The sequence below is a fragment of the Anabrus simplex genome, chromosome 2, assembly GCF_040414725.1.
Source record: "Anabrus simplex isolate iqAnaSimp1 chromosome 2, ASM4041472v1, whole genome shotgun sequence".
Taxonomy (NCBI): domain Eukaryota; kingdom Metazoa; phylum Arthropoda; class Insecta; order Orthoptera; family Tettigoniidae; genus Anabrus; species Anabrus simplex.
In genome coordinates, this window is record NC_090266.1 from 993,098,476 (window position 1) to 993,123,288 (window position 24,813).

Below are 24,813 nucleotides of genomic sequence, written 5' to 3' on the forward strand. Positions count from 1 at the left end.
AGAGAACAAGTTGTCGGAGGAAGTATGTTGTTCTGAACTGCATTAGGAAGGTGCATTAATGTGGAGAGCCATTTTGATATGTATCACAAATTCCATGGCTATTGAAGTATTTCCCCGGCATACGCAGCAGTGGTATTCCATGAACGGATGGTTCACTTTTAGAGGGATAATGCACCATGTTTTCTTCGGGGATATATCTAAGTTTTACAAATTAAAGCCAAATTTATTAGCGTCTGTGAAATGATTGAGAACAAGCTAGATCCATCTCTACACTTACAGAAGTTAAGGAATCTATTGATGATACCTTAGTAATATACAGCGTTGGGAAAATTCGTAGGTTCTAGTGGTGATTGAAGCGGTGCAGATTGTTGTTTTGATGGGAAGACAGGACGATTACAGCCACTCTTCGTATATTTCATGGGCTCGATGTCTACGATGATGGGAACAAAAATGTTTGTTATTTTAAGGTGAGAAATTTGGAGATAATCGGAACCCAATTTCTCCATCGCCAACATATGGAGGAGCAAACACATATAATGTTAGTAGCTATAAGATCTATAGTAGCTATAATAACTTGTCTCATCTGGGTATAATTGGAGATAAAAGGAGATTTTTCTCTAGGACTAACGAAGTACAGCAATATCACACGTTAAGGGCAGTTACTGCACAATATTAGATTGCTACATACCAGCCAGTCGGGCCCCCTGAAGCAATAGCAGGGCAGCCAGCAGCAACATACTAGTTCTCAGCCTGCCGCCAAAAACCTCGGCCTTCCTCGCTGCAGTCCATGGGATACACAACAGTTTGCACCTACGAAGACAAGTAAACCACATTTCAGTTTCGGATAGAGCGAGTAACAAACACATTTTACTTTTATTTCATTGTTAAGATACGATCAAAGGAATAATTTCTGGAAGAGGAATCTGAGTTACAAAAGGATGTGAAGAGTTTAGCGTTATTGTTTAATTTTAAGCATCAGTACATCCATTTAGGTGCTTTTAAGCTGCAGAGAACTTCGGAAAATTAGAAACGAATTGCTTTCACAACGATATATAAGAATAACTCTTGTCATACGCGACCAGCATTTAACAACATTGAGGGAAATATGTAAGAAGTTGAGTTACTCATACGCAATTTACGTCCTCCAACACTGAGAAACTACAACTAGACGAAATGATGTCCTTGAAATCATAATTGTGTGTGGGAGAATTTATAGAGGCAATGAAAGTATTCTGAGAGTCTATATTGTGAAATTCAAGCGGTGAGCGAAACTGACAACTCACTGAATTAGCTTAAATCCGTTTACTGTAGACCGGAGGTGCTCACGCTGGGCATTTCGTCCCACGGGCGCCCAGCACTGGAAGTGGGCGGGCGGACGATGAGAGTATGCTATTCAACCCCAGTGACGTTTTGGCTACGTCATAGGCCGTGAAGTTGGACGAAGTTCTCGCAGTCACTCTCGATCACTGCGGCGATACCCGTGTTTGGAATGGAAGCATTAAGTAATGAAAAAAAGAGGGCAGAAATCCACGCCATTTTCGGAATGCTTTGTACGAAATAAGTTATTCTTATTCATTGCAATTAATGTATTTTGGCCGGATACAATAAAGTGTTAGGCCTACTGTACAATCTCAAATATTTTTATAATGTACGTAATAAATTGCAATTCTCACTATTATATTTTAAGAGGTGCTTTAGAAATATTTCTACTGTAATACGGAGTTAAGGTAGATAAGCTGTGATGTGTGCTTACCGGAATAAAATCGATTAGGTTATTTATTTGAAGGCATACTATTCATCTATCTTGTTGATATATTTACATTGCTGTTGTACTTTAATCTGGGAAGTAAATATCTATGCCGTCACTCGTGACGAAACTCTCTCGCCATTTAGAGGCTAGCTATTATCATCGGACGCCTGATAGATAAGTTATCAATACTATTTTCAGAAATTCAGCGAACAAGCAAAGTCACATGACACCAGAACACTGTGCAAAATCAACCAGTAAACGTGTTGAATTAAATAAATATATTACTTTTTGCTGAATGAATAACAGGAATTTTAATTTTTTAATGGAAATACCGTCACAGTCATCCAAGGAATTATAAATCGCAGCTTGTGCGATTAAACTCCGTACCTTTGTCAATTGTAACACAAACATTATAACGTATCAGTTTTCTTTGAATGTATAAATATAAGAAAAAACTAAAAAAGTAACTGTTTAACGAGCGTAGTATAAATAAAACCGGAATATGTTGGAAATATCGGTTTTATTGCGATTACAGCGTTTTTATTTTTTATTTTTAACACTGAACCCGATTCAACATTTCGCTGAGTAGTGGAGGAGAGCTTCTTAGTTACAATCGAACGACACTTCTTAACTTCCCTGAAAAATGCGTTCGCTCTCTCGCTTCAATGTGACGTGTGCTTGCTAAGTAAGCTGCCCGCATTTACGTCAAACAAGCTCGGCCGCACTGGGCTAGCCTTAACTGGCGCCCAGCTGAGCACCTCTGCTGTAGACTCACCATAGGTTAGAAATGTAGGGGAAATTAATTAGGAGAGGAGAAATTTACATGCAGGCCACGTTGTAAAATTTAATTCACCGTTCCGTTAGATTGATAAGAAACGACTCATCGAATAAGAAAACTGAAAATGTTTAATCCCTTACTAAGTTAAAATGTTTTCCATACATGCAACAACATGCGCAACAAATTTGGTAATAATCTAAATAGACATCATACTATTTTGAAATTACATTCATCTAATTGATAATTATCAATAATGCAAAATAATAGTTGCCACAATGATTAGATGATGGAAATGAATGGCTCTCTCTCTCTCACACACATACACACACACACACAAGCGCACGCGCGCGCGCGCGAGAGAGAGAGAGAGAGAGAGAGAGAAAGACAGAGACAATACGACGGTAGTCTCGATTTCTCTAAATCAATATTTTGTGAGTGACAAATAATGGAATGTTAATCAGCATCACTTACTGGGCCACTCAGCCATTGCCCACTGTTCATGATCTAGGACGTGACTACACCAACCCACACCACGAACCAAAATTACGCGTTTCTGAAATATCTCTTCGGGAATGTGGATTGCTTTTGGACAGTTGATCGTAGCATACCAGGTCATTCCTTCAACTGGAGTGGACGAAGGTAGTGGAGTGATATATTGCAAAGACATTCTCTTGATTTCTGAGAAGTTTGTTAACAATGTAAAACCCTTGTTTCCTTCAGCTGCAGAGAACTTCAGGAAATTAGAAACGAATTGCTTTCACAACGATATGTAAGAAAAACTCATGACGTACGCAAACCAGCATTTAACTACATTGCAGGTAAATATGTAACAATTTGAGGTACTCTGGAAAGTGTGCAATTAGAAGTTTAGCTTTTGCTCCGGTTTGACTATATTGAAGTCAATACAGAACAAATCGTCTTCCTCCGGTTTATTTGAAAGCTCGAATTGAGGAATGATTTCTTTAGGTACCGGTACTGGAGTTACAAATAGCCTTACATATTATATTTTGTCAAAAGACGATATCAATTTGAACTTATGGTTCGAGGGTATGACGGAACTGCTATGGCAGCATCTTCTACTTGTGGGCTCGAAGGTGCGAAATAATCTTCAAATCGTCGTTTTGTGCTTTCGAAATACACTTCAGCTAAATGATAACAATGTTTCCAAGGCTCACTTACTAGTTTATGCAACTTCCATTTCAAGGACAAAAGATTTCGGTGTAGAATAGGTAAGTACGTTGTATTTCCTCTTGTAGGAGAACCTTCCGCAAGAGGTAGAGGGGAGTGTTCCATGGTATAGGACTGGGGTGCTGAGTGTTCTCCATCATATCACTGTTCTTACCGCACGTTCAGAGGATAAACCGACAAAAACCCAAACAACATGATCAGCTCGTTGAGACCGTGACTCTGGTATGAATTAAGATAGTGTACCTCGAAATATTAATGTTGTCCCCTTCCCGTAACCTTTCCAGTCATTAGACAATAGTACCCCAAGATCTGTTCCAAGGTTGGTACTATCTACATAGGAGATTGAGTAGCAATTTATCCAGCTATATTCCCGTTATGGTAAAATACACGAACGCCCCGACCACTGAACATCACTTGCATGGTCATGATTATACCTCCAATGGGCAACAATTACAGCAACCATATAACGGACAATGAACCCTTAAAAATGTATGTATACAAATAAATGCACGTGTGATTTTGACTACGTGCGCTGGGATTTCAGTTACTACTTTACAAATATATTAACAAATTAATAATTACAATGCAATCTAAAGTAACCTGTAATTGTAGTTATGTAACTACCATTTTAACTAAATTGTACTTGATTATTTTGGTAACGGGTTACTAATCAGTTACATAGTTGATTATTGTCCAACAGTGAAGATCAGTGACAAAAATCAGGAATGTATAATTAAGAGCATCTCGGTGACTCATGAGGTATGTTTAGAATGAGTCCAATTATTTTCGAACGCTAGGCACTTATTCCAATCCCCAATAATCTTACAATGGTTTACGCACACACTTGCATGAACCCCAAACCCTCAAGGCTAGCTTCGCTTGGGTGGAAAGGAGACTAATATAGTATAATTGTGTCAGGATGGCCAAGCATTACGGCGCTGCGCTCAGGTCTTCCCATTTCTAACAAGACAGTCGTCCCGGTCCCGCGTCTAGGGTAGCGAGACTGTGGAACATGAATACGATACCTGACCAGATCAGCTATTTTTATCTAGATCTCAAGCCTGGTTCGAGGTCCACTAAGCCCAAGTGAGGACAATTGAGAAGCTATCTGACGGTCGAGAAAGCCAAGAATAACGGCTGAGAGGCTTAGTCGCGTTTATCACTCGCCAATCTTTAATATATAGGTCTTCGCAGTGAACAGCGGTCGTTTGGTATGTCTAAGTCTATCAGGGCTGTAGCGCCATTCACCGATAATTAATTCTGACCCCTTAAGCCTTACACAAATTCATCATAATCCTGTACGACGGCATGGCTGAGTGGCCAGCGCCGTCGTTTTTGAGGGTCCCTCCCTCAATTCTCGACCTAATTCTCTTCGCTCGGGGACTAGGTGTTTGTGCTGTTACTTACATCCCTGCAACTCCGACACAACGTACAACACAATACTCTGCCAGAATAGCAAGCAGTTTCTCATGCATGGTGGACGCCACCTACCGTTATCGGCGGGTCTGCCTTACAAGGGCTGCGCCAGACTAACAATAGCCTCACGAAATTATTATTACTGTAATTCTTTGAAGAAAGATACAGATGCCATGCTTACGTTATGGCACACGGCAGTAATTCCAGTTTCTTAAAAAAGAGCTATGTCACGGGCGCTGTGAAAATAACCAATACAATGAAAACATGGAGAAAATATAACGTCCCGAAATCGTGGTACTTTTGCACGTGCTTCATTTCGGCCTATGGGATGAAGTCGTCCGTACCAGTCCCCCGAGGTGTGTGAGTTCAGTCCGTAACAAGCTGTCCAGTTCCAAACTTCATTGTAAAATGCCGAGTGTGTTGATTTAATCTCTCTGTCAACACTGGTTTATCCTCGTCTTCCCTGCTAGCATAGCTCACACCCCCGCATTTCGGTGCCGCGGTATTTCAGCCGAGTTTATCCTGCTCCGCATCAAGCATGCTGGCCGCACTAATGCTGATATCCGTATTTACGAAAGTGTGGTAAAAGTAGCGGGCGGGTTAGTTCTGAAAATTCAAACGAGGGAAATCTCATCTCCTGACTACTTTACGATTCTATTAAGAGAACATTTTGGAATATCTACAGCATTATTTATCCTAGAGATATTGGATATCGTGTACGAAAATGGTACCATTCGTTTTGTGAGTTAAGGTCAATGTGGAAGATATGGACGAGAATAAACCACATGAATTGTAGACTGTCCGTGAAATTTTATCGTCCCTCGGCTTAAAGACAAATTGGATAGTGCTTTAAAGGTACAATCAGGGAGCTATGCATCCAGAATTACTATAACAAAGTATTTTAATGGGAATTCTTAGCATGCAACATTCTACAGATATTAACATTCCTCATTTTCAACATTCTACATACATTATCGTTCTTAGTTTAGTCTGCAGTAATCTAGAAGCTGCGTGCTTAGATGTATGAGTAGTGAAACGTACACCTCTCATTTCATTGCCCAAATATCTTGTGGTTATTTTTATTTCTAAATGTTACTGAAGATTACGTTATTAAACAAAGTAAATATTTCTAGTGAAAGAGGAGCTTTGAGTTGTGATACGATAGTTTCTGCTAGAATATATCAAGTTTACTTCAGGTAGAGAAATGATGAATCGTTTTCATTTTCACACCAGGCAAATGCTGGAGCTGTACCTCAATTAAGGCCACGGCCGCTCCCTTCCCTTTCTTAGCAATTTCCTATCTCACCGTCGCCTATCTGTGTCGGTGCTACGTAAAGTAACTTATGAATAAGTATATGACGAATAATATATTCTTAATTTAATAATAATAATAATACATTCCAATTGTGATTTACGCTTAAACGCAACGAACCATCCTGTTAGATGCCCCGAGAAATACATAAATTTTAATTCTCGAACATTGCTTTAAAATGTGCATACTTTTGTTTACTGCCCTTCTTTTGTTATGTGTTATGTTTTGTGTTTTGTTATGTACATTCTACATTACGAAGGATACATACAAACGTAACAATAATGCAGGCTGTTGTGCAAAAACAACACGAAAGCAGCAAAAGCACGGAGTTGGCGATGTGGGATGTTGAACACAACATTATCTGTGATTGTACAGCAGATCACTAACATTCATTGGTATCTCTGGCAATGTGGAATGCTTGAACATGATAAGGCATACTCAGCACCAAAGAATGCAACTTATCTTGGGGAAGATTATCCTAGTCTTGTATAGCAGCTTCAGTCAGTTGCTGAATGTAAGCAGGATGATTAGGACGGCTCTCTTCAGTAAACTCCAAGCAAATTCAATACAGTACATCTCCTCAGATAATGCAATTCTGACCACACCATTCGCCGTATGCTACGTGCCTCAAGGTACTGGCTGATCACTCGGGCTCGAAGAGTAAGAAAATTTTCATCCACAGCGGGAGCAAATCCCATAACTAAAGATAAGTAACGTTACCCAGGGTAGAAATGAGAGACGTATCGGTACGTCAAACAAACATTACTCCAACTCGAAATATGACGCACCGTCCTTGCTGCTGATGGCGCTCTAGGATGTAAGACTCACTTCATATTTCAGCGGTTCGTCTTCAGATTCTGATTATCCTGTTGTATGGGTGCAAGATTATGGTGACTTGATCAGGAAAGAACATACGTTTGCACTGTTCAAGATGCCATGCGCTATGGTATGGTTTAAGAGGAGCTTTCGGCATATACCTCCTTGATATAATTTCTGCGTCGTGCAGCCGATTTCCTACTCTCTGATCTGAAATATGCACTCTGGTGCTCCTCCGAAGGTCCTGGCGGAACCACTGGGACTATGACGTACTGAAAGCAATAAATATTGTTCCTCCCTGCGAGTTGTTGTCTGTATACCAACGACCTTACAAGCGATGTTGTTGAACTGACCACCATGACAAATGTCTCCTTTCGGAAAAATACCGAATCTGATCTGGGTTTGGCGTCTCTATACACGGCCGGCCAAAAGATTCCGGATAAGCGTTGGACTGTTAACGAATGAACTGAGATTAAAAGAAAACAACATACTGTACCAGGAAAAGATTATAGGGCCAGAGCATGGGAAGGATCTCAGGTAGTGTGCGGTTACTTATTGGAGCAGGTACAGAGAAGGATAGTTTCGCAGGGCGAATAATAGATGATAACTAATTTTTTTGACAATATTTATTGATATTTTCACGAAAATCACCCTGCGGTTGATTAATCAAGATTCAATTTTCAATCAATCTCTCCAGAATGCAAAAATAAAATATATGCGCTGTTATATTCTGAGATATCCACTTGATGTTAAAATGTATACCAAAACGAATACCAATTTTTCGAGATCTTAAACACCCTACAGTTCATCTAGGATCTCTTATATAGATTTAAATTCCAAAATAACACTTTGTACATAGAACTTCATTTAACCAAAATTTCTAGATTGCGCAGAAATTAAGTCCATCACTTGTGATGCAAACCTACAGTTTTTCTAAGATTTTAAAACATAATATTAACACACACTTCCCTGCTTACTCGTAACATATGCTTTACTTTTGGACACTAGTGTAGTTTTAATATTTAGTGTGTTTACCAAGCTCGATAGCTGCAGTCGTTTAAGTGCGGCCAGTATCCAGTATTCGGGAGATAGTGGATTCGAACCCCACTGTCGGCAGCCCTGAAGATGGTTTTCCGTGGTTTCCCATTTTACACCAGGAAAATGCTGTACCTTAATTGAGACCACGACCGCTTCCTTCCCACTTCTAGCCCTTTCCTATCCCATCGTCACCACAAGACGTATCTGTGTCGGTGCGACGTAAAACAAATTGTAAAAAAATAGTGTTGTGTAAAACGTTAAAACTTCGACTCAGTGTTGACCTACTTGTTTTCTTCTTGTCCCTTTCTTTCCGATGTGCTACCTTATCTGTTGATGTCCCTCATTTCCATTTTTTTTCCTTTCCTGCTGCTGACCTAATTTCTTCTTGTAATATTTTTCCTCGGATCTGTTCTCCGTATGCCCTATTGCTCTGCATATTTTACTACCAAACTTGGAAATTTGTGCTTTTTATCAGTCCAAACTAATGAAGTTCAAGGTTTCTAATTTCGTATTCACGAAAAATTACCCTAATGCTGAATTTTTTGTGCTGAATTGCGTCTCCCTTGCTTGGAACCTTATCTTTTCTTTCTAACCACTCCACTATTGTCATATTCCACGGAATTAAGTATCCGTCCAATTACTCGCATATCACAGTTACCAAAAAATTCTGCTGGCCCTATATTTCCCCCCCCCCCTCTCTCTCCAGCAGTTGAAGGTGACCTCCCTCCCAAGCCTTCGGGCCTTACTGTAACGGGAGTAAATATTTCCCAACCATCTTTCTAAATATTACCATATGTTATTACCCTACCCACCCTGTTGCCATTTCGATGTCCGTCTTCCCCATTACCTTCGCGTCTTTGTATTATATATAGTCTTCATCTTCCCATTTTCTTCGATTTCTAAATCTAGATTTTGTACTATTCCCCATATTCTTTATGGAAACACTTCTCTGCACTTATGTTCTAGACGCATTCACCGCCAGTCTGCTCTGACGTCGTAGCATGGGACACCACTCTATCCAACATGTGTGAAGACTGATGCCTTCTTTCATCATCATTCATTTTCGTCTTCCTCTGTGGAATCTTCGACTGCACAAGAAGATACAAAAAAGAAAATCCTTTGGATTCTTCTGTGGACAGCTGGCGGGTAGCGGAACGAAGCCTGATCCGTGACATTCTGTTCACTTCTGCTCAACATTTTGCCTCCACTCTACACATACTGCACAGCGCCGGACGACATCATCACCATCTGACTTCATACTTTCAGCATGTTCTCGGCGTGTGAGAGTGCAAGTGTGCCCCTCCTCTCTCCAACTTTCTAATATAAATTGGCTCTGTAAGCCTTCTTTTTTGAAACGTACTTCGACTGATGAAGAGAGAGGGCCATCTTTATTTTACGCCAGTATAAATTTCTACTTACTGTATATCTTGGACCTTTCCACACCAGCATGGGACTTTTATGATTGCACTATGAGGTGTTGAAAACTTAATATTTGTACATTTCAAATTCATTGAGTTTCCTTCTTATCGAGTATTTGTACTCGACATATTATATTATATTATATTATATTATATTATATTATATTATATTATATTATATTATATTATATTATATTATATTATCGATATCAGAGCGAGCGGATCTCTAATTACTTTAGACTTATAATCCCCCTTGAATTAATGTAGAAATAAACATTCTTCCGTCAATACCTTCGAACCTTTGTTAGATCAACACTGTTTATATCTCATTGTTGTAAAATTGTCGTATTTTCAACTTGTGCACTGTTAAACTGTGATTTTATTGGGTAATATGTAACTGCGGAACTTCGATTTTTTCTAGAATTTAGTTTAAAAATTGTATAGAGCAGTGTGTTCAAGTCAGATTTATTCCTATGATATGGCTTCATTCTGTACGAACTTCGTTTTAACTTTGATACCTTTCCCTTTCACGAATGTTTTGGACTTTCTTCGTAAATTTTCACCTGGATCAGTCATTACCTTGTTCTCGACTTTTACCTGTATTCCTCTATTATTTTCCTACTATTGTATGTACGTTGGTTGGGAAAAATCTGTCTTCTTCCGTGTGTGTATTTCACAATAATGTTGGATGAAATCCCTGTTATGTAAAACTGGCACGCATTACCTGCAACGAATCTTTGTGGTAATTCTTCTGTTATTTGCCAAGATATGAGCTGTGATATTTTATTTATCTGGTCCTTGACTGTTGATAACTTGTCGTACTTTGTGTCTGAATACATCTGTTTGTTCATCCCATGTTGGCATTTTTGTTTGTCCTTTTGTGTCGTCTATCTTCTTCCCTATTCGTACTCATATATTATTATTATTATTATTATTATTATTATTATTATTATTATTATTATTATTATTATTAATGTTGTTATTGTTATAACTATTATTATCATCCGTGTATACGTGTATACGCCCTTTAAGTATGTATCGATTAGCTATTTCAACCCACCACAGGTTTGTAGTGTCTATCGCCCAGTGTTCATTTTCTAGTGTCTGTTGTGTAGTGCGAGTTAACGACAGTATCACTGCTTCACCCGCTCCCGATTATTTAATATTTTGATTGTGTTGCCAACGGTATACTTGTCAAAAATCCATGGTCTGTTCTCACGGTGTAGATGAGTTCTGAGGAGAACAAGCCATTCATTTTGCAAAGTGTACAATAACTTGTCTAAAACAGTGTTCAAACCAGTGTGTGACGGAAAGGTACAGTGTTGGAAATGGTATCCAGAGCCGTATACCGCGTGTTTATGGTGCATCGTTGAGACTTGTGCATGGTTACACAAATTCAGTGAAGTGTATTGCTTTTGAACTTCCTCGTCTCTGTCTCCCGATTACTAAAAATTGTTTTAACTCACCATCATCCCGAGTCGTCAAAGAAGAGGAGCCAAGCCTTTCTGTGCACTTTTGTTTCACATTTCGCTTTGGGATGTAGGTTCACCTGTTAAGGAGAAAACTTTCCAGCCATTCGTTTATTTAAAAACCAAACCAAACCAAACCCCATGGCACTACAGCCCTTGAAGGGCCTTGGCCTACCAAGCGACCGCTGCTCAGCCCGAAGGCCTGCAGATTACGAGGTGTCGTGTGGGCAGCACGACGAACCCTCTCGGCCGTTATTCTTGGCTTTCTAGACCGGGGCCGCCATCTCACCGTCAGATAGCTCCTCAATTCTAATCACGTAGGCTGAGTGGACCTCGAACCAGCCCTCAGGTCCAGGTAAAAATCCCTGACCTGACCGGGAATCGAACCCGGGGCCTCCGGGTAAGAGGATTCGTTTATTTATGTTGGGTTAATTAGTATGTTTATTTTATATATATATGTGTGTTGATGAAACACGTATGAATCGTGTTGTGATAGAATATAGATACTTAAGCTGATTTCGAGTCAGTGTGGAGCGGTTATTTGAGGTATACACCAAGGAGCAGTTCCTACCCTTTTAGTCGTTTTCAGAGCGTTGGGTAGGGTGTTAATAAATTGTTTCACAATATAGAATCAAGTGCAAGCTCTGGTAGAAGAGAGAATGGTTATGCTTTATTAAAATTAATTTCGGGTGATCCACATAGGTGAGCACTGGTCCCCAGATTGTTAGACATTTGTGATTATTATTAGTTTATTTATTCTCGTGTCAAGAAGAATTCAAAGGTAAGTAAGGTTACATGCAGTAGACACCTTCTGTACTGATTGAGTGATAAATAGGAATTAAGATCAAGCTGTGTTTTTCTTTGTAGTTTTTGTTTTATTTGTTTGTTTACTTTTGTAACCTGATATTTTGTTATCGTTTGTATGCTTTTATATTGTATTTTTAAGGATCGTTGTAGATTTTCTCACAAAGCAGGTTTTATTCTTTATTTCAAAGCTGTCATTGGGAGAATAATGATAAAATTTGCTCATGTGGTTTCTTAGACAAAGTTCTACATGAGAACCTTAACAGTTTGCTAGCTGGTTATGGATTTAATGAACTTCAGTACACTTAAAATTTTAAATAAACTATTATATATTTTTGATTCTCCAGATTCACTTGAAACTAAGAATCACTCATTAACTCTCCTTCCCTGGAAATACATTCAGATAAGCCAATTCACCTTTCTACACAGTTAATATATTCTCATCAAACCATCACTGCAGCACAGGATCTGGTTTCTCTCTCTTACAAAGTTCTGCTGACCATAAACATAATTACTTCGCAATCTCTGCTGCTACATCATGGGCCTCCCTTCCTGGTAACATTGCGAAAGTATCTTCATAAATACATTTAAGGTGGATTGCCGTATGTACTTGCTTAATTTGTCAAACTGACTTGTGAGATGTCTAAGGTATGAATGGGTGAGTTCATAGTAAAATATTGTTCTACTCTACCTAGATTATAGTTCAGAATTAATGTTTTCATAATAATAATAATAATAATAATAATAATAATAATAACAACTATCATATATAGTAGTTGTTAATTTGTGTAGTATTATAATCAAATAATTTAATAATGGTCTAGTGTAAGAAATATACTAGAGAAAAGACTTGTAATTTAATTCTCAAGGCAAACTAAAGCCGACTAGGAGAAAAAATATCGTTTAGAGACATTGGAAAAGGAATATGTTAAACTGTCTCTAAAACGTACACGTATGTTGAATACTCTGCCCGGAGGCTGGTTCGAACCTCAACCGCTCCGCCATCAGCCGTCATAGGTGGCCCAGGCGTCACTGAAGATGCCTAATTAGGAAATGAGGGAGGTTGTTTCCCGTTCCTTTCCTCACTGAGCCATAAGTTGCTATTACATATCAGTCTGCCAAGCCCACTTGAATGTCCGCACCAACGGACCCAATGAGTGCAGTGATATTTTCACACTATTCGTAACAGGGACGGGATGCATAAGGAATGGCATTACTAGCATCGCTCAAACCTCGGTCATTTTCACATTATCAAAGCCAAGGATGAGACTGAGACAGGTCAATGCAAGTAAAACATTTCTTCTAGCCACATCAGAAGACGCACTGCGCAATAATCAGTAGGTCTTGATAGGAAAGACCACTGTAAAACGTATGTGCCGAATAATATGATTTGCCTGGCTGAGTGGCTCAGACGGTTGAGGCGCTGGCTTTCTGACCCCAACTCGGCAGGTTCGATCCTGGCTCAGTCCGGTGGTATTTGAAGGTGATCAAATACGTCAGCCTCGTGGCGGTAGATTTATTGGCACATAAAAGAACTCCTGCGGGACTAAATTCCGGCACCTCTGCGTCTCCAAAAACCATAAAAGTAGTTAGTGGGATTTAAAAGAAAATACACATAGATCGTATGACGAAAATGGGATAGGAAAGGTCTAGGAGTGGGAAGGAAGCGGCCGTGGCCTTAATTAAGGTGCAGCCCCAGCATTTGCCTAGTCTGAAAATGGGTAACCACGGAAAACCATCTTCAGGGCTGCCGACAGTGGGCTTCGAAATCACTACCTCCCGGATGCAAGCTCACAGCTGCGCGCCCCTAACCGCAAGGCCAACTCACCCGGTGATTTACTGTATTTAAAATAATCAACTCAGGAAACTATCCGATAGTAGAGCTTTATAAAAATGTGAATAGAAATATAATCAAATAATTACGATTATAGTCGTCGTTGCCGAGCAAAACATGATATTAAATTTCTCACGTCAATAATATTTCCCGGAGAACTCATGGTAGTTATTTGAGATTTCTTCTTTATTCTCCATTCTTAACCCGTTCTCCCTCCAGGGTTCGTTTTTCCCTCGGACTCAGCGAGGGATCCCACCTCTACCGCCTCAAGGGCAGTGTCCTAGAACATGAGATATTGGGTTAGGGGATACAACTGGGAAGGAGGACCAGTAGCACGCCCTAGTGGCCTCACTTGCTATGCTGAACGGGGGCCTTGAGGTTAGGTACCATCACGGCATTTTCTTGGAGGAGAAGTGGGAAACCAAGGAAAACCACTTCGAGTATGGCTGAGGTGGGAATCGAACCCCCTCTACTCAGTTTACCTCCCGAGGCTGAGTACCACTTTTAAAATTTTGTGGCAGAGTCAGGAATCGAACCTGGACGTCCGTAGGGGGTAGGGGGGCGGGAGGCAGCTAATCACACTAAACACTGCACCATAGAGGCTGACTTAAGATTTTCAATAAACTGTCATTTGAAGAAAAATTGTCTCCTTTTCGGTAAATGTCTGAACGATATCTGAGCCTATTGATATAATGAATCACTTTTCGTATTCTATAATTTTGGAGAAACATCTGAACATGGATCAATTACTTTGACACCAGAAAAAGAGATGTCTCGCCAAGGCTTGTAGTTTTACGTGACTGTTGATACTGTGACCATAGCCAAGCTGAATGTGAAACACAAGGGCTTTTGTCTTTTCAATGATGCCAAATGAAGTACATTATATTTTACAAATATTTGCAGTCCTGTATAGAAAGATAACGTCAACGCCGTAGCCACGTTGAAACACCTGATTCCGTGAGATCTCCGAAATGAAACAACATCGGGAGTGGTCAACATTTGGATGGATTGCCACGTGCTGTTGGCTAAAGTGGGAGGGGAAAGGAGCTTACTACCCCACAGCAAGTAAACTCCAGCTCAGGATGTCTGATCACTTGCCTCTGGATCTAGCTGGGGGCAATGGCTAGGACGCCAAAGTCCAGGTTTGGATAAGGCACTTGGATTTTATAGAACGAAACCATAACAGCATAAACACAATTATGCTGTTGTATGCTCCTGTTCATATTTCCATCATCCTACGCATGACTTTATTTTGTCACTTCTTTGATACTTCCCGTTACTTATTTACATGTTTGTCTAGTTCAGGATGGAGTTTCCATAGCTGGGTAAATTCCATCCTGAGATAATCGAACTATCTTTTTTCCTTTCCAGTAACTTTTATTGTCTGTGGAGAATCAGCTTTACCTTTCTAACGTATTATTGTCATTAAATGGTAGTATATCGATTGTGAGTTAACATCAACGCTACTTTAAAAGGTGAGCTCATGAACTTCACTGAAAATATATTGTAATCCTTGCTCTAGTTATATGAGGATTTGCTTGGATAGTAGTTAAATGAAGAGAGCATAGGCTACAAATTATTCAGGAAGGCGTCCCACAATCGATCGCAGCAATGGCTCAGGTACAATGAAGCACATGTCAGTACGTAGAACAGACGCTGTGTTCGCTCTTGCGATACAACGAAAACAATCTCCCAACTATTTCTAGATTTTGACATTTAAAGCTCAGTTTGATAATAATAATAATAATAATAATAATAATAATAATAATAATAATAATAATAATAATAATAATAATAATAACAAATACGTTGTACTAACAACTTCTACGGTTTTCGTAGACGACGAAGTACCTGAATTCTGTCCCACAGAAATAAATTCTTTCACGTGCCGTTAAATTTACCGATACGAGGGTGGAGTATATGAGCACCTTCAAATTCCATCACACTGAGGCAGGATCGAATCCACCACCTTGGGGCTCAGAAACCCAGTGTTTAACCGTCTGAGCTACTCACCACGACAGTATGGCGTAAAAAGTGGTTTCATGGAAGTTACTCTTGTTTATGTTTGTTATTTAAGGCAAGACAAACATATTGCCCCACATTTTGAGGGGAAATACCTTCGCTCACCCTGGAGCAGAACATTTATCCAATCCAAGGCTCGTTTCAAGACAACATTTTCTACTCCTTCCTTGAAGAAATTCTAAAATATCTGTTCTTTTTCATTCGGCCAACACGTTAAATCTAAGTGTCATATGGCTTTGAATGATAATTTGAAGGGCAGAAATGAAATATAATAAAAAAGGGAACTCAGTTCATAACGACGTGTAAGGGAAAATCAAACGTACCGAATAGTACCTCAAAATGAATCCCAGTTTACACGCAGAGGAAATTTCCGCTACAGCTGTTAAAATAATGGATCGGCCACGTGGTGTAGGGGTAGCGTGCTTGCCTTTTACCAGGAGGTCCCGGGTTCGATTCCCGGCCAGGTCAGGGATCTTTACCTGGACCTGAGGGCTGGTTCAAGGTCCACTCAGCCTACGTGATTAGAATTGAGGAGCTATCTGACGGTGAGATAGCGGCCCCGGTCTAGAAAGCCAAGAATAACGGCCGAGAGGATTCGTCGTGCTGACCACACGACACCTCGTAATCTGCAGGCTTTCGGGCTGAGCAGCGGTCGCTTGGTAGGCCAATACCCTTCAAGGGTTGTAGTGCCATGGGTTTTTTTGTTAAAATAATGGAATAATGAAGTTCTACTCTCATTATATTGGTCCGTCTTTCTCATTCAGCCCTTCCTCCTTTCCTACTTCCAGGTCGACTTTATTCATACTTAGGGTCATTTACCAAACGTATCAAATCGATTATTTCCACACCCTCACTCCACGTTAGCGTCTTTTAATTAAGCTGTATATCACTTCAGAGCCGCCAGAAGACTGACATTTTGGAATGATATTATGTTAAGGACATTGTTACTTAATATCAACAACGCAAGAGAAGATTTGATGGTAGATGTTCCCAGCAACATTAATATATATTTTTATTTGATTCATTTTTATAATTGGTCCTATTCCCTTTGTGCTAGTCAGTCTGATATTTGAGCGTACGATCAGTAGCGGCGATTGGGAATTAAAAGTGCGAGGGCAAAAAAATAGAGGCAACAAACAGTACCTGGGTTTGTGGGATATATCGGGGGGGGGGGGGATATACATCAAAACTGAAAAAGAAAAGTTACAAAAGGGTAAGGTTTTTATGCTCTCTAAGCACATTTCGACAGAGAAGTGGAGGCCCACAGTTTACCAATGTAATTCCAATAATAATAGTTTTTGAGATTTTGATTCAATACTATACAATAGAAGGGGCTGCCTGGCCGAGGCAGTAAAGGTGTGCTCGGTTCGCCCGGAAGGAAGCGGGTTCGCAACCCCGTCAGGAAGTCGTAAAATTTAAGAAACGAGATTTCCACTTCCGGAGGTGCATATGGCCCTGAGGTTCAATCAGCCTACACCAAAAATGAGTACCAGGTTAATTCCGGGGGGCAAAGGCGGCCGGACGTAGAGCTAACCACTCTACCCCATCACGTGCCGAGGTTAACAATAGCGGAAGCCTTTTCCTTCCACTCCTCCAAGGGCCTTCATGGCTTTGCTTTATTCTACAATAGAACTTTCATTAAAGGAAAACATTACGCATTTATTACAATTAAAAAGAAGTACGAAGTGATTATAGAATTAAAATCATTTCGTATTTGACTGCACCCTAAAAAACTAACGGGCACTAAAGAGACTGCCAGACTGACGAATGCGCGCGGTAAGCGGGTGAATCATACCTCAGTGTCTATGACCTCGGCAAAAGAAATATACACCTGCTACTCTTCTTCACAGTACATGCAAAGTTTTCACTACTTGCTGTGGCGCTATACAAATCGGTTAGCTGGGACGAACGATGATTTTAAGCGTATTTCCGCTAATAATTGTGTTAATAATTAAAGAAAATAATTGAAAGAATTAGCTGTTATGTAATCAACACAATGGGTCTGTGTTACCTGTGGGTGGTACCACAATTTGCGCTATACCGTCGGTCTACGTTGCCAGTTATTAGTACCATCATGTGAGCAACACCATGAGTGTACGTGGCGTGTGATTAGTTCAACTATGTGAGAAACACCACGGGAATACCGGGTCCCATGATTAGTCCCGCTATGCGAGGAACACCATTAGTCTGCGTTGCTCGTGAGTGGTACCCTTATGCGAGGAACACCATGGGTCTGTGTTAACTGTGAGTGGAGCAATTGTGTGTGACGTACCATGGGTCTACATTACCTGTGATTTGTACCACCATACGAGGAACACCATGAGTCTACGTTACCTGTGATTAATACCACCATGCGAGGAATACCATGAGTCTACGTTACCTGTGATTAGTACTACAAAGCGAGGGAAACCATGGTTCTGCTTTACCAGTGATTAGTACAATTACGAGGATGACGGTGACCTAAATTTTGGACCCCTGTTGACAACAAGCATCATCTCAGAAAATAAGGCATTTTGAATAAGATCCTCTGATTGGTTTGGATTCATGGTCATTTTTTCATCATCATTCGTTTTATATTTTAGTCAGTGGATACATTTTGAAGTTTTACTTGTCGTTTCATTTCGTTGTACTTCGTACCATTAGGGGCCGATGATCTAGCTGTTAGACCCTTTTAAACTACAATCATCATCATCATCATCATCATCATCTTCCTCATCAAATCTAAAGACACGAGGCTGACGTATTTGAGCACCTTTGAGACAGGATCGAAACTGCCAAGTCGGGTTCAGAAGGCCAACGCCTCAACCATATGAGCCACACAGCCCGGCGCGGCACTTTACTATGAGCTCTTTATCCTTCTAGCAATTTTCAAAAGCATGGATGAAACTACGATCTTTGAAATATGTGGCATGAATAAAAATTTCATTGAACCTACGGATAGCGTTTTCTCAATGTCCACCGTTCCTTCGTTGACCTGAAAATATGATGAAAATAGTATAGATAACTCGCATTGCCTGTTATCAAAATTCAACATACTCTGACACAGTAACAGCACTGAAATCGTGCACCCACTGTTCATTAACTCAGTAACTATTTCTCTTCATTTTTGTCAGCTTGATCACTGAGTAATTTCACTGAAGACTTATCAATCACACACTACTGCACAACACTTTATTCGCATGTATGCTCTGGTACGGATGTTCCGCGTCATATACTGTTTTAATTGTCGTAGCCCGGAGTCAGGACTGAATTTCTTCCGAACATAGTCCTGAAGCTTGATCATTTTAAAACTAATTAACCTTAGGCATTGTTTATGAATGACCTTAAAAGCTCAGTTCTATTTCAACCAACAAATATGTCCATACAAATCCAATTGGCACAATAATTACATTTATAGAGAACGGTTTGTACGAGTACAAAATAGCACTCGGCGGCAACATGAGAAGGTACAAGAGTGGATACGTACGCAAGAATTACATGTACTTTTCACAGAGTACCCTAGACCGGTTTTCGAGTACACGAAGTGGTCTGGCATGTGCTTCTACCACCCCAACTAGCCCAGCGGCTACGGGAAGGCACAGCGACATGTGTTGGCCTTCGGAAACAAACAGGTTCAGCAACCCATATACTCTCCTACTGTACTTTACTACACGAGGTCAGTATGAAATAAGCGGCATTTCCTACCACGGCCGTTCAAAACACATTAGGTCCTGAAATATTTTACTCATTTATGGGGAAAATAACAGAAAAATTAGAAAGTGTACAGCATATGTTCGGAGAAGTACTTTTCTTGACCGACTAGCAAAATATCTGCACGTATACCCCTAACACCCTATATATGTTGAAATATTCATCACAGAAGGTAGTGAGTTGCTTCCCATTTGTTATTGAAATCACAAGAGGAAGAGATATTAATTATTTGGCCGCATTTCATATTTACTACAGCCTGCTAGCCATATGAAGAATGAGTAGGTTCACTATATTTTTGACTCTAATAGTTTTAATTAAGCCTCCGTGGCTCAGGCGGTAGCGCGCTGGCCTCTCACCGTTGGGTTCCGTGGTTCAAAACCCGACCACGCCATGTAAGATTTTCGCTAGGCAAAGCGGAGACGGGGCAGGTTTTTCTCCGGGCACTCCGGTTTTCCCTGTCATCTTTCATTCCAGCAACACTCTCCAATATAATTTCATTTCGTCTGTCAGTCATTAATCATTGTCCCAGAGGAGTGCGAGAGGGTTCGGCAGCTGGCACAAATCCTATCCTCGTCGCTAGATGGGGGCTTCAATCATTCCATTCCTTACTCGTTCGAATGACTGGAAACAGGCTGTGGATTTTTATTTGTCAATAGTGTTTTTTTTGCTAGTTGCTTTATGTCGCACCAACACGGATAGGTCTTATGGCGACGATGGGACAGGAAAGGGCTAGAAGTGGGAAGGAAGCGGCCGTGGCCTTAATTAAGGTACAGCCCCAGCATTTGCCTGGTGTGAAAATGGGAAACCACGGAAAACCATTTTCAGGGCTGCCGACAGTGGGGTTCGAACCTACTATCTTCCGAATACTGGATACTGGCCGCATTTAAGTGACTGCAGCTATCGAGCTCGGTGTCAATAGTTTTAATTGCAAACCTATCTGTATTTTTGTACCAGAAATTTCTCAGATTTGAAGGTTAAATGTTATCGGCACACTCCTGTTTATGAAAGATGTACTACAGGTTGTAAATGTTATGCCCATTTACATTTATTATCAACAAAAATACAGGGTAAACATGAACAGAGATAGCAATGCGAATTTTATTGTCTTTAAAGAGTGGGCATTTAACCATTTGCTTGATTGCGCTCTCAAAGGTAGATATACACGGACGGTGTCATTACATAATGAGTTCTATCATTGTTGTTGAAAATGGCATATCATGGCGTAGGTGAAATATCTGACGGTGTGAATAAATTGACACAATCTATGAAGGAAGAAGCATAAGATATTAAGGCAATTATAATATTCACGTAAGTGTACAAAACCAATTCCTGCTATTTATTAGTAAGAAAAATTTAGTTTGTAGTATAATTGGTTATCTCGTAGTTTATGATTTGTTTTCTAAAGCCAGCTGTTCATGTACAAGAAGGTGAGATCGACGCAAGAGATGATGCTGATTTGTAACCTCTGTTATTTCTCTTTGCTCCTTTGAGTTTACTCGTGTTTATCAGTTCCTAATACTTGTGGTGCTAAAATTTACCTCACGTTTCACATGGTATACGCATATCGCTCGTCTGAAACCTAATTACTACGCCTGCAAACTTGTGCACTCTACGGCATAATTAACTAAATAACTAGATTAACACGTGCACCGCTTTAATCAGGTGGAAAGCCCTGCTATAAAGGAGCTTCATGTAACCGTTAAATTACTAGATCAGTCAGTAAATAAAACGACATACATACAAATCTGTGGAGTTAGAACAAGGGGGCAGACTCACGTGGAAGTTTTAATGGAGTAAACCAATCCCAGTCGTGCTCGGTTATTAAACGTGAAATACTGTACCCGTTCATAGTCTGTTTAAGTGAGCTAGTGTAGAAGATAGAAGACTTAGACACGACCAGTATCACTATATATTCCGGGATATTCTGATATCATCATTTCCTCTTCGTGATCTTTAAACTTCATCAACAGTGTCTCAGCTTACTCATTACCTGAGGATGAGTGTGGTCTACGTTTACAAAGATCTTTGTCTAGAGCATTATTTCGATAGAAGAGGAGGAACATATCCAATTTGGTTAAATTTCCATACTACACCACTGTTTATTTTTTGCGAGGAGTTCCAAGGAATATTTTCTGGAATGTTGAGACGACCATTTCACACCAATTCTATCTTCCCGAGCGGGTACAGACAGCTAAGAAAGAAATCCTCCGAAAACGAGGTCATAGAGCCAATGAGTATAAAAGAGCAAAGCTATCCTCGAATTCCGTCACGAATATTTCACTACAACATTGTCAAGACCCATTCTCGTCGATAACTACGGTCCACAACATTTCGAAATATCGATATACTGATATAATGTATACTATATTTACGTCAGTCCCTTGGTCAATAATACTCTTGTTTTACGTCAGTTTCTGTGATTGTGAGGCATTGCGGGTGGGATTCACTGATTGTTTTAAATTCATTTCCATCCATTTATTCTTCGTCCTCACGTTTTGAATTCTGATCCGTGGAGGACTTTGGACTTTTAATTTTTAATTACATTTCGTCTCATGTCGTACCATTAGGGGGCGATGACCTAGAAGTTATGCCCCTGTAAACACCAAGCATCATCAGAAATACTATTGCAAGCCTCCGTGACTCAGGCGGCAGCGCGCCGGCCCTTCACCACTGGGTCCCGTGGTTCAAATCCCCGTCACTCCAAGTGAGATTTGTGCTGAAAAAAGCGGAGGCGCCACAGATTTTTCTCCGGGTATTCCGGTTTTCCCTATCACATTTCATTTCAGAAACATTCTCCAATATCATTTCATTTCATCTACGAGGAGTGGGACAGGCTTCGGCAGCCGGTACAATTCCTATCACCGCCGCTAGATGGGGACTTCACTCCATTCCTGACCCGGTCGAATGACTGGAAACACGCTGTGGATTTTCATTTTCTGAACTACTATTAGGCTACGACATACCCTCAAGATTACGTAATTATTGTCCTAAATTTTTCGCTCTGCTAAGGTAGGAGATTCTTAAAATATGACCAGGTTCTGCTTGCCGGAACTTATGTTAATTTCGCTTTTCTTATCGCCATGATATGAAGGGTTGGGGTGCTTAGTTTCGAGTGCCAAATGTCTAATTCATTTGAAACCTGTTCGAGAAACACTGAAACTATCTTCTTTCTTAAAATTCTGTTCATATGAAAATTCTCAGGACGTAGCAATTCCTGAAAACTAAGTAACAATACCTTGCTCTGAACTTTTGGAATCATGAACTGTCTGTTTAACAAAGCCAGTAAAAACTCGCGCCTTCCTAATTCAGGGCCATGAGTTTCGTTCTAGCTCAGGCCAATCAAGTGAACTGAAGGAGATTTGATATTGTAGTATAGTTTTATGCTGTGAACTAGATGTCATGTAAATGCAAATTAAGAGCATCATTATATCCTCTCCTCAGAACATGCAGGTCATACTGAAGGACATTACACACACACACACACACACACACACACACACACACACACATAGAGAGAGAGAGAGAGAGAGAGAGTTTTAGTAACTCACAGCACTGAACAAAGAGATTGAGATTGAATCAGTTCACTTAATACCTATATTGTGCTAAATAGTGAAGTTTAAGTCAGGCTCACCCTGGCTCGGAATACTGAATGTTAAGCATGATGAATCGACATAAAAGTGTTGTGATAATTCAACCCTGAATATGAAACGACGAGATGACCTTCGGTATCGTAATGCTACCGTGAATGCATGCATGGCCATTATTAGGCGAAACATGGCATTTTCAATGGCACTGAAATTATTGGGAACTATATTATAATGTAAATTTGTCGTGTCTTTTTTTCTTGCCCAAGAAGGGGTCATTCTGGCATGAAAGGGATTCACTGACCTTGACTTACGGTTAAAAAATCTGATGGACGCACACGTTGTTAATGATGATTCATTCTGGAAATACGATTTCACGAAGGATATTGTCCACATATGGAGAATCCTTAAGGTTGAACGGCGATATTAGTTGGGATTTTGTAAAATAAGGGAAAGGAGATCACGCTTCACTGTACCTCCATAGTTGTTGCGCAGTTATGTCAGTACTAAAGTGTGTGGTTGCAATCATTTAAGTTCATAACTGTGAACAATTCGTGAAAGTAAAAGTTATCTGTACTATTTCTAAATATTACTAAAGTGCAAGCTGAACATTCCGCATTAAATTTTACTCAAAGTGATCGTTACCACCACCACCACCATATTCCCATCACTGTGTCTCCAGAATATTTGCAATTCTCAAGAGTCAGGTTGGTTTTGGATGTCCTTGCGCACCCAAGTCTACATTGTCATGACTATTTTTAGGTCTGTTGAGCAAGAACATATCACTTCTTCATTGATCAACAAGCGAGTTTGCAGTCATTCCACAAATGTTCATCCACATTTTCCGTGTTTCGCTCCATCATGTGCCACATCCCAGCTATAGTTTAGCTTTATCTCAGGTAGTAATTTATAAAATAAATTGGACGCAAGTCGTACACGACCAGAACTAACATCCTCCAGTTTATTCGTTTGCATGACGCACATTTCACGTCGCAGGGTTGTAAACTGAAAGAAAAGGGGACATTACAGCTTCATGTCAGATATATCTTCCCGATGGCGTGTTCTGGAGTAACGGAGTAGCAACAGGGCTGTTACTTGCCTTCACGATGATAGTGTCACGCGACCGGAAGTTGCGTGCTGGAAACCTTTCTTCCTCTTGTACTTTAGACTCTGCGAAATTTCTTAGTTCTATAATGAGTAGAGGATTCATTCCAAGTACTCAAGAAAATAGCCCAAGTGCCTTGAGTCGGGGTGAAATACGTCAAATGCTCTTTTAGCCTGACGCAAAAGATAATGTATCAGTCTTTAACTCTTTGACTCTCGGTTGAGAATGATGTGCTCTAGTCAAGCCGTAACCTTCATGGGTGGCATGTCATTGTATGTAGTTTCTGTTATTGGCAGTAGGTCAATCAACCAGGAACTTCATGGAATGAGTGGTACATGTTAAAATGCTTCTCAATTATCAATATCACGTTTGTGATTCTCATAGTTAAAAGTCTGATGTATCAACCGTTAGATTGCTGTGTTCTCCAGCTACAAAACAAGCGTCGCTGTAACTTAATTTCAGGAATTTATGCTTCTTATAGGCAAATAAATTAATATTATTAGAACTTTAAGTTTATTCTACTTTTAATGGCACCATACCTATTCCTAGCTATTCCTCAATATCGTCACCATCGTCTCTATCTTCTTTA

At 40.1% G+C, this 24,813-nt stretch overlaps 1 protein-coding gene across 2 annotated transcripts in view; it reads right to left on the reverse strand.

The window, feature by feature from the left end:
* The window catches only part of LOC136863237 (fibronectin type III domain-containing protein 5), an 862,231-nt gene that overhangs the window by 232,220 nt on the left and 605,198 nt on the right, over positions 1-24,813 (reverse strand). For both annotated transcript variants that reach the window (XM_067139622.2, XM_067139621.2), the window contains exon 3: positions 689-810. In XM_067139622.2, the coding sequence (XP_066995723.1) occupies positions 689-737 (49 nt within the window). In that variant the 5' untranslated portion in view covers positions 738-810. The remainder of the gene's footprint in view (positions 1-688; positions 811-24,813) is intronic.